Source organism: Lemur catta, chromosome 8 (assembly GCF_020740605.2).
Source record: "Lemur catta isolate mLemCat1 chromosome 8, mLemCat1.pri, whole genome shotgun sequence".
Classification (NCBI taxonomy): Eukaryota; Metazoa; Chordata; class Mammalia; order Primates; family Lemuridae; genus Lemur; species Lemur catta.
The window spans coordinates 10,397,088-10,410,743 of NC_059135.1; the positions used below are offsets into that span (position 1 = coordinate 10,397,088).

Genomic DNA, 13,656 nt, shown 5'->3' on the forward strand with positions numbered 1-13,656 from the left:
TAACCTATTTGAGGGAAAGCTGCTTGACCTCTATAAAAATAAAATTAGAAATTGCTGTCATGCATGAAAAAAATAAAACCTTTAAATGATAAAAATCCAACTCCCAAGGTAAATAAGGTTAATTCTGAATTTACTAAAAAAAGATGCAACTCCTGAAAATCACATCACAGAAATTAAAACTCTTGCTGAATATGTATCTAATGACTGAGATGCAATGAATACCAAATATAAAATTTGTATTAACAAATCCTAATGTATGCATTCATTTTTGGACGGATTGAAAGTTTTACATTATTAATTTGTATTTAATATCATATTTACATATATATTTTTTAAAAGCATCACATGCCTTTAAAGGGAAAGACAGTACAAATGCATTGAGTAACCTTCTAAATTGGAGAAGGATCCATGATCCCAGGGAAACGCGGTAGAAATAATGTTGCCCCAAAATACAGAATGCTGATAAAAGTGTAAAAGATCATGGTCAGCCTATGGCCATCAGCTTTAACGCCACTGTCTCTCAAACCTGTAATACCAGCTCAACTGAATAAAATTTCACTGACCTTCCTAGTGGTGTGTCATTGCTTGTTCTTTTACTCATTTTAATACAGTAAATACACGTCTACAATAGCTATTAAAATACTGCTACCCTGTAGTTCAGTTTACTTTACACAACAATTCCCCTACAGATCTGAACTTTTTTTGGAGGTGTACATAACAACACGGACACTGCTTTTCCAGCTGTAAAAAAGAAAGAATAAAAATCAGTATTTCAACAATTCATTTCATAAGAAAACTATGAATAAAAGTGAGTATCTACTTAAAATTATTTTTAGACTTGAACCTGGCTTGGGGCTTGGTCTGAGAAACCAATTTTCAAATCTCTCCTGAACAGTTATTCTATACCTTGAAAATCACAAAGATGGTTTTAAGCATAGTCTGTTTTATGATTGTGCAAACAAGATAAAGAAAAGCTCTATCAAATGTATATACAAACGTGAAGTTAGACTAGAAAAAAACAACACTGCCATAAAACTCCTCTAATCATTATATCCTAAAGGGAAAAAAACCTTTTTTTCTGGACTAAGCACAAATGAAGAAATCACGAAGAGGATGCAAAGGGTAAAAAGTAAATATATTTGAGGTCGCCTAAAAATTTGGTATGTAAGCAATGGTTTCTTTAAAAGGAAATAAATTTCAAAAAGTTGAATTACACTAAATTTTCAGCAAAAGATATTATATATTAATTAAGGGCAATAAAAAATTAAAGATGGTAGAAATGTCTTTATGATGGCGGGGATATTTCCTCAACTCCATGACAAGAAGATGTAGTCTGAACCTGCAGCCTTACCCCATGTGGCCTTCTAGGTCCTTAAGTGTGGCCTTTTGACTGAACCCAAACTTCACAGAAGAAACCCTTTTATTAAAAGGGGTGCAACAGAAAAAGAAGCAGCTTTTCGTGCTTCCTTTGGTGCTTAAAAAAGAACACTCTTGAAATCAGAAGGCCACAGGTTCCTCGCCCCTGTGCTTAGGAGAGTTCTTAGCAGTTGGTTATCCTGCTAAGTCCTGACAACTGGTTTAATAATCACTGCTAACTAGCTTCTTTTATTCTTTACCAAAATGTCTTTGGGGACATAAATCTTTAAGGATTTGGCATGCAGATGATTTAAAGACTAATAGAGCCAAAAGAGAAAATTTTTACTCACAAATGTGTACCAACTACTGCTTGCTATTTGGCACTATCTGCTTCTGTGCTTCATAATAAATCCTTTAACTTGCTTCAATGTGCATGTGCTGGATTTAGAGCCACTTTTGTCCCTGGGGGAGAAAAACGGGCTAATTGAGAAACTAGATGATACCCATATTAGGGTTTCATTGTTGGGAATTCTCAAAATGGTAACAGTAACAAAGACGAACAACATCACCTTAAGAAACCAATAAAAGAATAAAGAAAGAAAAAATTAACAAGTTTACCACCAATCCTAGTCCCACAGATAAGGCCCTATGACTATTCATTACGTAAGACAATATAAAGTAAAAGACTAACTCTATCATTGTTTCTGAATTGTATTTAGAAAGATGTAATATATGAAAAATATATCAGTTTAGATGAATCTAATACTTATGGACATGTATATATATATATATATATACACACATGTATATATTGAGGAACAAATGCATTGGTTAAATTTTCATTCACTTAAAATGTTTTTAATTTTGAACACGTAATACATGCACATGGTACAAAGTACATTAAAAATATACAGAAAAAATGGAAGTGTCCCACCCAATCCAACCCTCAACCACCCAGGTCCCCACAGGCAACATCTATAATCAAATTTTGTACACCATTCTAGATGAGATGCTCTTCTAACACTTGTGTGTATCTAAAGCATAGTAAAAACTTATATTTAGGAAAATAAAACACTGAAAAGAGCTGTATCAAAAACATTATAGCTTTGGGACATTATAAATTGAGTTTTATAACAATAAACAAGAGAAGGAAGTTGTTAGAACCACCTTATCTCCTTGAAATGTGCTATTCTCTGCATTCCATTCATTGCATTTCAGTCTTCTTAATTTTCCATTAGTGTATCTCATAGGTCTCAACATTTCACTCTACAGCAACTTATTTTCTCATGAGAATCTGAATTTGTCAACAATCATTGACTCAGAACATAAACGTGGATACTGAAAGCCAACTTCTGGGAAAAGTTAAATTCACCTGTAGCTGAACTACTTAAATTTAAAAGTAAATGGAAATTTTCTATTAAGATTTAACACTGTACTGTCCCCAATTATTGGGTTTTCTGTTTAAATAAAACAGATCAAAATCTCCCTCATTAGACTACAAAATTTTTGGTACTATCTTTTGGCAATAAGTAAAATAAACTTTTCATTTGAGGTTAAGAAATTAATTCCAGAAGTTCTGTCACTTAGAATCTAGTAGGCACCCAGTACATGATTCTCTATTACATAACTAACGAGACAAAATTTCCCTTAGAATCAAAGATGATTTTGGATCTCTACTTTCTTTTTTTTTTCTTTCCAAGAAAAAGCATGAAGGAACAGATCTCTACTTTCTAAGCCCAGTGGCTCCCCCAAACATAAGTAATTCATTAACCTCATGCTTTTTTGCTATATTCACAGAGTACATTTACTCTTAGCTATGCTTAATTTTTCTTTAACTTAAAAAAAAAACTTAAATAAATGTATTTTAAAAGAAAATTTTATATCACTACTTTAAGCCATAGACTTGATGTACACATATAGATACACATAAAAACATAGCTATTACAAAAAACTCTCACCCACATACCAGCTAGAGTCAAGTCACATCTCACTGGTGGATAGTGTACCAATTTGAGGACACAATGATTCAAGCCCAACTTTCTCATTTTCTATATAAGAACACTTAGAACCCAGAAGGCCTAAGAAGTCACAGAAACAACTAAGTTCATATTGATTGTGGTTGCAAAGATTTTATATAATACACCAATAACAACAAAAAAAATCTCCAATTCTTTATCACTTATTACGTGGACCTAGGTCAAAGTTTTTATATAGGTCACCTTGTTTCAGTACTCTTTCCAAACAACTATACTTAAGTCACTACAAACTTTGAAAAATATGTATTAACGAACTTTAAAATAAAGTTATGAACAAACAAAAAAGTTTCAACACAGAAGAGAGGACAGCAACAGCTAAACGTGGTACTCTTAAAAGGAGGCAGCTCTATCAGACAGGAAGGGAGAGAACACAATTTCCTTTCGGAAAGAACAGCAAAACCAATTCACAAGCCTCAGAAAACAAAAAGACAGTAAGTCCCCAAACAATTTAATTGCATGGGAAAACACTACTAAGTACAACTAAATCGTCCTAATTTTCCTAAGGGTTTTCTTTTGAGATCTCATTAGCCAACGGAATTGAGGCAGAAACAAATGTTTTTCACCCAGGGAGAGAAAACATTCAAGATCATTCAAAGTGTCTTCGTGGGTGAGAGGCCTGGATACAAATGGTTCTATATTTGGGCACAAGGGCCCCCGAAAGCTTTTCTTTTTATCTTCGGCAATTAAAAGACGCCACCACTTTAGAAAGGGTGCTCTGCCCTCGAGAATGTCCCTGTTCTAACTTTGTGGAACGCAGCCCAGGCTTTTCTTTAACCAGAGGCCTCATCCTGCAGGCCAAGGTCAGAGGCCCTTTCCTCCAGCTTCCCTGTTCCTGAAAGGAAACCCGAGGAGCAACTGCCTGCGTCCACACTTGGGAGCAAGGATGCTTACAGACCGACAGGGGTCTCCCTGGTGGCCCGCAGTCACCCGCGATGCCACAACCTGCCTCCAACAAGGCCTTTCTTTTCGAACGCTTATCTTCCGTAAAACTAAACAAAAACCTACTTTTAAAACGGCAGGCTTACGGGTCGTACTGTAAGGTGTCAGGGCCCGGAAGGATGCGTGAAGACGACCAGCAAAGCCCGGCGTTCAAGCTCACAGGACTTTAACCCTTAACTATCTTCTAGTCGGGAAAGTCCGAATTAAACCACAAAATAAGATGCCGAACTGCAAAGAGTGAAGTTAAAAACATTTGCAGGAGACACTGCTTCTCTCCCTCGCTCTCCTCCGGGACTGAGAGGGCGCCAAGGTCCTGAGGAGGAGGAAGGGCTAGGGTTGAAGCCCAGAGGTCCGGGGGACGGGACTCCCGCCAGAGCGTCACCACGGGCGGACCAGGGCCACCGCGGGTCCCTCCGTCCGCCTGCGGGTCGGGGCGGCGGCCCTAGGCCTGGAGGCCAGCTGGGGCCGCGCGTCCCGGGTCGGGAAGACGTCAGAACTCACCCCTAGGCCCACTGGAGGGTCGCCGGCGAGGGCCGCCGCCCGCCGGCTCCCGGGGCGCTCGGGTGAGCGCTCTCCGAGGCCGTTGGCCGAGCGCACCGAGGCGCCCAGGCAAAACCGGCGGAGCGGCCCGCAGCTGGACTGGAGAGACGCGAGAATGCCCGGGACTGGCCCCTTCCAGTCGCCGTAACGGAAGCCGATTCGTGGTCATGTGACCTGGGAAAGGGCGGACGTGCGGCTCACGCACAGGCGTAGGGGCCAGGAGACGGCCACGTGGAGCCATCTTTGTTGTGGGCAAAGCGCGCGGACCGCTGGTATTATCTCTGCAGTATGTAAGCCGGATTCATGCTTAGCCTTTGTAGAGTTCATGGTCTGGAAGAACCTCGTGTTTACAAGGTAAACCCTCGGTAGCCAGTTAGAATAACTGTTTTTCTGGACCATCTGCATCAAAATTTGTATGGTGTAAGGCCTAAGAATCCTCATAGTTAACCAGCTCCTCTAGTGATTCTTATGCACTCCAATTTTGATTATTCTCTAAGCCCTCTAATTATCAGGCAGTGTTTTACAAGGCCAGAATCTGGGAAGAGGGGAAGTTAGTTTTCACAGTACTTGTTTAGCGTCCGGAGAGCTCTCTCCGGGTCTGACCACCTAACTATTGACTCTCCCTTGTGGAAGCTCTCGGGCTAGAGCAGGAATCCAGGGACGGGACGTAGGCCAAATAACAGAATACTTTATATGCCTCGATTTTCACAAACAAGCCAACAAAGATATACATATGAGTGATGTACTCCTCTAGTATCTAAAGATATTCCATTGATGTTGCCGTCTTCAAAATAATTTGGGAAGCCCTCTGAATTGCATTCTTGAGCTCCTTAATAGTGGTGTAGGGAAAGGAAAATATCTCCTCTACCCTCTTGGGGTCTAGGATGGGCCTAAGAATTAAACGGATGTAAAACGGATTAACAGGAGGAATGCATACAAATTTTAATTAGTAACTTTTCCATGTCCTCGAGAGACTTCATTAGAAAAATGAAGACCCAAAGAAGTAGTCAGGATCCAAAGCTTATATAATAGGTTGGATAAACAGTAGTAAATTGTGAAACTATGAGAAAACAAAGGGCTTTGGGTTAGGGCCATTAACCGTGAGAAGTGACTAGGAAGATAAGGGTTAGTTTCACAAAGTTGGTTTGTACAGATATCTCTTGGCTTCGACTCCCTGTTTCTGGTGATAAGAATATCTTCCTCCTGGTACAGAGAGGACACTTTTCACATGGGCATTTTCACCTCCTGTCTTCAAGAAGAAAAAGGAAAATCAGAATGTTCTTCTTGCATCTACAGTTCCCCCCTTTTTTTTTAAAGTGCCTTTGACTCAAAATAATGTTTATGCCAAAGTGGCATATTTTGGGATAGCATATCCTATAGTGGCAAATCATCGTTTAAGAATTGATTGCTTTTAGAAATAGTCATTCCAAGTTAACATTTTAGGAGAAGATTGAGATCAAGCTGGGTAAGCCATCTATGATCAAAACCTTTAGAAATGAGGTTCCTGCTGCTTCCACTAAACCTTTCACTTCTTAATTACTTGCAATTTGGTTTTTATTCCTGTCCTCCCCCAAAGAAAAACCATTTTGAAATAACTTTAAAATGAAGATTGTGATCCAATTATCAAATCCAATGTCTTCTCCAATAATCGAGATCATCCTTCATCTTCCTGCATCATTTGATCCTGTTACATTAAATGAGACAGAGATTTGTACCTCAAAGTACCTAACGCTGTCTGGTAATAGATTCTCAAAGGGAAAAAGAAGCATTTTCTCTCTCTTACATGGGATCTCTACTCTTCCTTTTTTGCGACACAGAATCATGGTGGGTTTTCCTTCTCTAAATTAGCACATTTGTTTAGTCTCACCCTGTTACCTGAGATCAAGCCATTTCCACTTGTGTCCCATTGGAGCTTTGATCTCAACAGGGTTTGAAACTCAAATTTTCCCCCCTTCTCAATCCAGACACCTTCTGCCGAATTCTTTTTTTTCAGTTAATGGGAAGATTATTTTTGCAGTCATCAAGGTGCAAAATACTGACATTATCTTTCGCTACCTCCCAAATACCTTGTGATGGTTAATTTTAGGTGTCAACTTGATTGGATTAAAGGATGCCCAGACAGGTGGTAAAGCAGTATTTATGGATATGCCTGTGAGGGTGTTTCTGGAAGAGATTGGCATTTGAATCAATGACTGAGTAAGGAAGATCTTCCCTCACCCAATGTGGGCAGGCACCATCAAATCAGCTGAGGGCCCCTGGGGACCAAAAAGACAGAGGAAAGGGGAATATGCTCTCTCTCTTCTGAAGTTGGGACACCCATCTGTTCTGCTGTTGGACACCAGAACCCCAGATTCTTTGGTCTTTGGATTCTGGGACTTGCTCTAGCAGCTCCCCAGTTTCTCAGGCCTTTGAACTTGGACTAAGCCGTGCTGCCAGCTTTCCCGGTTCTCTAGCTTGCAGATGACCTATAGTGGGACTTCTTAACCTCCACAATCATGTGAGCCAATCCCTACAATAAATCTCCTTTCATAAATCTACTTATCTATCTTTTTTGTCCATCCATCCATCCTATTTGGTCTGTTTCTCTGGAGAACCCTGACTAATGCAACTCCCATCCTTTGGATTCTCCTTCAATGCCAGCTATCTACTTTATCTGTCCTTTCTGTTCCAACTGCTAGATGATTACTCATCATCTGAGCTGTTACCCCTTTAACTGGCCTCCCCATCTCCAATCTTTTTCTTTCTATATTCCTAGATATTGGGTTTACAAAGAGCCTATTTTTGCAAATTGTGACATTCCAACCATGAAGCCCAGGTTTAAAAAAAATGGATAAGTTATAGTTGTCTACAAATCCAAAAGTCCATGACAGCAATCCAGTAATTTTTAAACACACTTGAAATTATGAAATAGCCTGGCAAGTCCAGTATATTATTATAAATATTGGACCTTCCAGGTTATCATTTATATGATAATTCCACTCTTTTGCTCAGAGCTTTACTGAATATGTAATAGCAATGAATGAAGTACAAGTTCAACCCGGTATTCTAAACTCTCCCTAACATAGCCTTAACCTCCTACAATGCCACTTTATTTACCACTGTGTGTATATGTGTGTGTGTCTAAATGTGTATCATATATTCTTGACCATTAATTTTTCCCTGGGATTGCTTCATTCTTTCCTAACTACTTATCTTTATCCATGCCATTCCTGCCACCTGGAATGCCACCCTGCCTTTGACTGTCTTCTGCTTCTTGAAATCCTAAGTGCCCATAAAGGACTGCTTAAAATGGTCCCCCCTTTTATGAATTATTTTCTGAGGCTTCCCTCTTTTGGACCACTATTTGTTGTCTCTTATGACATTTTCCATGCTCTGACCAGTATTACAATTATCCGTGTATTTTTCTTATTTTCCCATACAGGTTGTAAACTTCATGCTTACGAAGTAAATATATCACTCATCTGAGTATATGCTGTGAAGCCACACATACTGAGCATGTGTAGATCTTTGATACAAAGTAATGAAACCGTTTCCTTGTTTGACTCATATATTGGAATTAAAAATAATTCCAAAGCAATAGTTCTAAAATGCTTTTGAGCTATGCCAACATTTTTAGAAAAATCATACAGCATGCAAAATCCTAGGAAGGATCACATTTATCTGAATGTATATGTGCTACCGAAGTGAGCACAACACATTTATCTGAATGTTTAAATGTAGCCTGGTTATTGAAAATCAGTTACTTTTCCTCAGTTTTCTTGTGTGTTAGTTTCCAAAAGGCAGAGCTGAGATTAAGGTGAGATGAGTTAGGACAGTACTTAGGGCACAAATTGAATGAGGCAATAACTCTTCTGTCAGTGCCCTGCCAATAGGTTGCTAAGAATCCATTAGAGACTGATCAAAATTTTTCCCTCCAAACAAGCTTGTAAGTAGAGAGAAAGAGAATGTGCTCAAACACAGCATTCATTTTCCTACTTACCTGCAGTGAAAATAAGTTCATTAAAATGCATTTTACTCAAAGTGTTTTCAGATTAGATTATGTTGGTCCAATTATGAGCGTGTTTCTAAAATATTTGTGTGAGCAACAATTTTCTTGGTCTTCTAGAATTATTACCCAGATCACTGTTTTTTCATTCCATTTCTTCCCTTGATTATATCTTTTTTGTCATTTAATACAGCCTGAAATTTCCTTCTTTATGAGATTTCATATTTTATATATTAAAAGGATTCTTCTTTACCAACTATCTACATTTGAAATTTTATGAATTGTTTTCCTTGAATAAGGAGCATTTGTATTATAAATGGGAAACATTTATCAACATATATAACCCATAATTTCTCTAATCTATATGCTTTCCTTACTGATTTATAAAAACTCCTTAAACACCTCAATAGAAAAATGAACAAAGATACGCGATTAGGCCCTTCACAGGAAAGCAAAAACAAGCACTCATAGAAAAAAATACTACTTAAAAAAATACTATTTAAAAGTGGCAAATGTTTGGCTTCATTGATGATGAACAAAATGTAAATTAAAACGAGATAGGCAGAGATATAAAAGAACAGCAATATTCATTATTGGTAAAGGCATAAGGAAATAAGTGTTTTCATTATATTGCTGATGTAGCTGAACATTCTAACAACCCTTATGGACAGCATTTTTGTGTATACAGTATGTCAAAAGCCTAAGATCGTGTGAATCCTTCGATTCTACTGTTTTCCTTCTGGAGATTTATCCTGAAAAAATAATTGAACAAATGTGAAATGACATAGGAACAGTTATTGAGGATTCACTGACTTATGTTGTAAACCCATTCAATGGACAATGGTGCAAATGATGGTTAATTCTTGGCTATTGATGTGAAAATATGTCCACAATATATTAAGTTAAAAAAAATCTGGTGACAAACAGCATGCTTTTATCTAATTTTTGTTTAAAAATATATTTATTAGGAAAAAAATCTGGAAGGGAATATACCTTAATTTAACAATTTTCTTGGGTGAGGGTGAGGACTAGATCATGGCAATTTTTATATTCTTCTTCATAACTTCTGTATTATCTAATGTTTTTACAGTGACCATCTATTATTTTTACAATCCAAAAATAAATTATCTCCATTTTGAAAAAAAGAAAACCAGATACAATTTTTTCAATTTTATTCTTAGTCAATACAATAAAATAATATTTTAGGTATATTACAGAAATATTAGTACATTAAAATATAATCTTGTCAGAGTATAACAATATAAAATAATATATTTTAAATATATTTCATTTGGCTATAGAGTAAATATTAAATTAAGTTTAGTAGTAGTAAGTTACATTTGATACATAGAAAATCTTTGTAAGTTAGCAATAAAATTCAAATTTAAGCATTACTTTAATACTTTTATAAATAAGTTACTTAATAATGTTTATCTTGCAGAAAGACCTCTGAGAAATCCATTATTTTAGCACACTGTGAAATTCCAAGGTTGAAGCCTCAAATTAAAAAAAAAAAGTTTCTTACATTTTATCTGTAATGTTACATCCTCATAATTTTATAAGCTACTCATAATTATCTGGAAAGTAATGCACATGAGTGATATTTTAATGCCGAAGTACTTCTAAGTGAAGTCTTAGAAGTATGACCGAACAACTGTTCATATGGCTTCATTGGAATTTAAGGTTTTAGCATCACTTGTCTTCCTCAGAAGGTAAATACTGATGAGAGGGCAAGAGAAGAAGGAAGCCTGGGGACTAGCAGAGGCCAGTCATTTGGCATTAGCACCAATCTAGGGCTTTTACTTATGAGTAAAAGTAGATTATCTTCAGGTCATCTGTGATTCTGGACTTTAAAAAGAGGCAAGGGTGGAGCAATTGTAGCCAGCCCTGCCTGGGAACTACCGGTAGCATTTCTTGGGTGTTTGCCTAGAGCAGTTTTTCTCAGTCTCTAGAGAGTATCAGAATCACATGGAAGGCTTGTTAAAACACAGATTTTGGGGCCCTACCCTCAGAGTTTCTGATTCTGTGGTTCTGGAGTAGACTGTGGAATTTGCATTTGTAACAAGTTTCCAGACATTTTGAGAACTACTGGCCTGCAGAGGCTGTGTAGAGATTAGCTCTCCCTATATTCCACTACAGCACAATTGGGACAATAGAACATTTTTACAGCAGAAAAGTTTTAATATTGGGTGAGTCTAAGTAAAATGCTGTACATGTTAGTTTAGATGTAAAAATGACTTGACAGCAATCACATGAGCAGTGAAGAATGTAAACCATGGTCCCGGTCTGTGCTGTCTTCTGGCATCACGTATTCACTTACAAAGCAATTGAGATTGAAGCAATAGCCTGAATTTAAATATCAGCACCATCAACTCCACCTAGGTGGATCAAGAAGCATCCTCAAAGCTTTGTCGCATGATGCCTGGCCTCCAAGACTCATCCAATAGTGCTATCATCAAGTATAAATGGTTTTTAATGTTTTGTAGATCTTTGTTTTCTTAACATTGTTCAGACCTTAGCTTCTTGGATAACTAAGAGAAGCTCGAAGTCCTGGTTTTCCCTGGGCATAGATCTTATTTTTAAACTTTGACTCAGGCCTGCTGAATTATGATGATAAAATATAAAAACAGAGACAAAGGAAGAAAAGAGGGGAGGAGGGAAGCAACTCACATGTGGGAGATTCTTAGAACGATAAGTTACCTTTTCTGGGTTATTAAATTAGAAACAAGTCTCTTTTTTTCCCTCTCTCTCTCTTTGTATCTCTAGAATTTATCACAGTGCCCGAGACATGGCTTGATGCTGAATAAAATTCCTGTTAAATTGGATTTAGTAACCTTGAGAATGTACGAACATAAACACACTCAAAATCAAGTTTTAAGACATACAGCTGCCAAGTTATACAATTTGTACATTAAGATTTTTAAACAGTGGACTCTTTCAATATTGCTTATAAGAATACATAACATAAAAACATGTTCTTTATAAAAGAAGAATTAGAGAAGTAACAAAGGAATATAAATCTGTGAAACCCAGAGTAATGAAATATTTAGAACAAAGAAAAAATATTCTGAGCCTGATATGCCAAAAAATGCCTGAAGTTCTTTCATGGATTATTGAACTATTCAATTATATAAGGTATGCACCAACATTTATCGGGATGGGGATAAAGTGCACATCTCATTAGTAATGTCCTTGTTATTTGTATGGGTGTGCTGGTAAAAGAGAAGTTAAAGTTGGATACATTTCATAGTATGTGTATAATAGCAGCCTGTTAAAATTAATTCAGTAGGGGAAAATTTTATCTACTTTGAATACAAGCAGGCTTTATAGCTGCAGTGAAATTAATTCAATAAACAAACAAAAATTTCTTCAAAAAAATACAAAACAAAACCACACAGTATTTCCAAGGCTATTATGGTTCCATTCAGGGACTCCCCCTTTTGCCTTTAGCCTTGGGTATGTTTGAAAGAGTCCTGGAAAATCCGTGAACCTCAGTTCAATTTTGTGTTCCCTCAGGCCTTCAGTTACTCAAAGGTGTGAAAGTTCAGTTCTATTCATGATGCCTCAGTATTCCACATGCCCCCATTTCCTTCTCTACCCAGGGTCTAAAGTTTCAAGGAGGGGTGGCTGGGCAATCTAAGACTGATTTAGTCTCCCTGAGTCTCAAAGACTGGAGAGAAGAGGACAAATGTTGGGGGTCCAGTGAACCAAATAGTTCTTAACTTGTAGCATTCAAACTTTATATAGTCACCATTTTGATAGTGCATTGGATACAAGAGGAATACGCTTTCAATAATATTTTGTGAAAAGTTGCTGCCTTGCTACAGGAAACTTTGAAATAGCACAGATTTAGAGATCAACATCACAGAACTAACTTAAAATAAATGCTTTGTTGTGTGGGGAAACAAACTGAAAATTTGTACTAAGCCATCATAGAGCAATGTTGTTTGGTTAGAGAAAAATATCTAAATAAAAGCATGTTCCAAGTCATTACTTTGTTCTTTTAGGATGAAAAATAGTACAGTTTTCTTGGATTTCTTCAATGTCTTTTCTTCATGCACACCTGACAGCGACTTATTATTTTTTCTAATTCCCCAGCTTTCACAGTTGATGGAATAGGCTTTCTGAAATAAAAACAAACCAGAAAAATCTCATTGATTTATAGATACAAAGGGAATACGTGCTGGGTTTGAGTTTTACTAATGAATATTATAGCTATCCTAAAATTTATTACAGCAATATCTCCCTTTGTGGAAGAGGAGTATTTCTGAAATAGTATATATGTTGGGATTTTATAATTTTATGCATATTTCAGTAGCACTAAAGAAACATAGGCTTTGATGAAAATGTATCATCTTTTTTGTAATAAAGACGAACCCCACCCTTTGAATAATTTAAATAATTTGCATTATTCACAAGTAAATATAGTAAATTAAAATTAGCAGGCCAGGCACAGTGGCTCACATCTGTAATCCTAGCACTCTAGGAGGCCGAGGCGAGAGGATCACTTGAGCTCAAGAGTTCAAGACCAGCCTAAGCAAGAGCGAGACCCTGTCTTTACTAAAAATAGAAAAATTAGCCAGGTGTCGTGGTGCATGCCTGTAGTCTCAGCTGCTCGGGAGGCTGAGGCAGGAGGATCACTTCAGCTCAGGAGTTTGAGGTTGCTGTGAGCTATGATGACACCACTACTCTCTACCCAGGGCAGCAGAGTGAGACTCTGTCTCAATAAAAAAAAAAGGAAATTGAACCCACCTTCTCACTCTCCCCGCTTCTTATTAAAAACAAACAAGATTAGCAGAT

General features: G+C 37.3%; 2 protein-coding genes across 10 annotated transcripts in view; both read right to left on the bottom strand.

The window, feature by feature from the left end:
* Nucleotides 1–5,076, bottom strand: part of MFF (mitochondrial fission factor) — a 31,736-nt gene extending 26,660 nt beyond the window's left edge. For 4 of the 9 annotated variants that reach the window (XM_045559481.1, XM_045559480.1, XM_045559475.1 and 1 more), the window contains exons 1-3: nt 4,833–5,013; nt 1,707–1,818; nt 564–741 (exon numbers count right to left, since the gene is read on the bottom strand). In XM_045559481.1, the coding sequence (XP_045415437.1) occupies nt 564–601 (38 nt within the window). In that variant the 5' untranslated portion in view covers nt 602–741; nt 1,707–1,818; nt 4,833–5,013. Of the gene's footprint in view, nt 1–563; nt 742–1,706; nt 1,819–4,397; nt 4,653–4,832 lie in introns of those variants that run through there. The other 5 variants (XM_045559478.1, XM_045559476.1, XM_045559473.1 and 2 more) reach the window with 4 other exon arrangements.
* Nucleotides 5,077–9,881: 4,805 nt separating this feature from the next.
* COL4A3 (collagen type IV alpha 3 chain) overlaps nt 9,882–13,656 on the bottom strand; it is a 124,752-nt gene continuing 120,977 nt past the window's right edge. Inside the window, exon 53 of the mRNA XM_045560275.1 lies at nt 9,882–12,980. Within this exon, the coding sequence (XP_045416231.1) occupies nt 12,896–12,980 (85 nt within the window). The 3' untranslated portion in view covers nt 9,882–12,895. The remainder of the gene's footprint in view (nt 12,981–13,656) is intronic.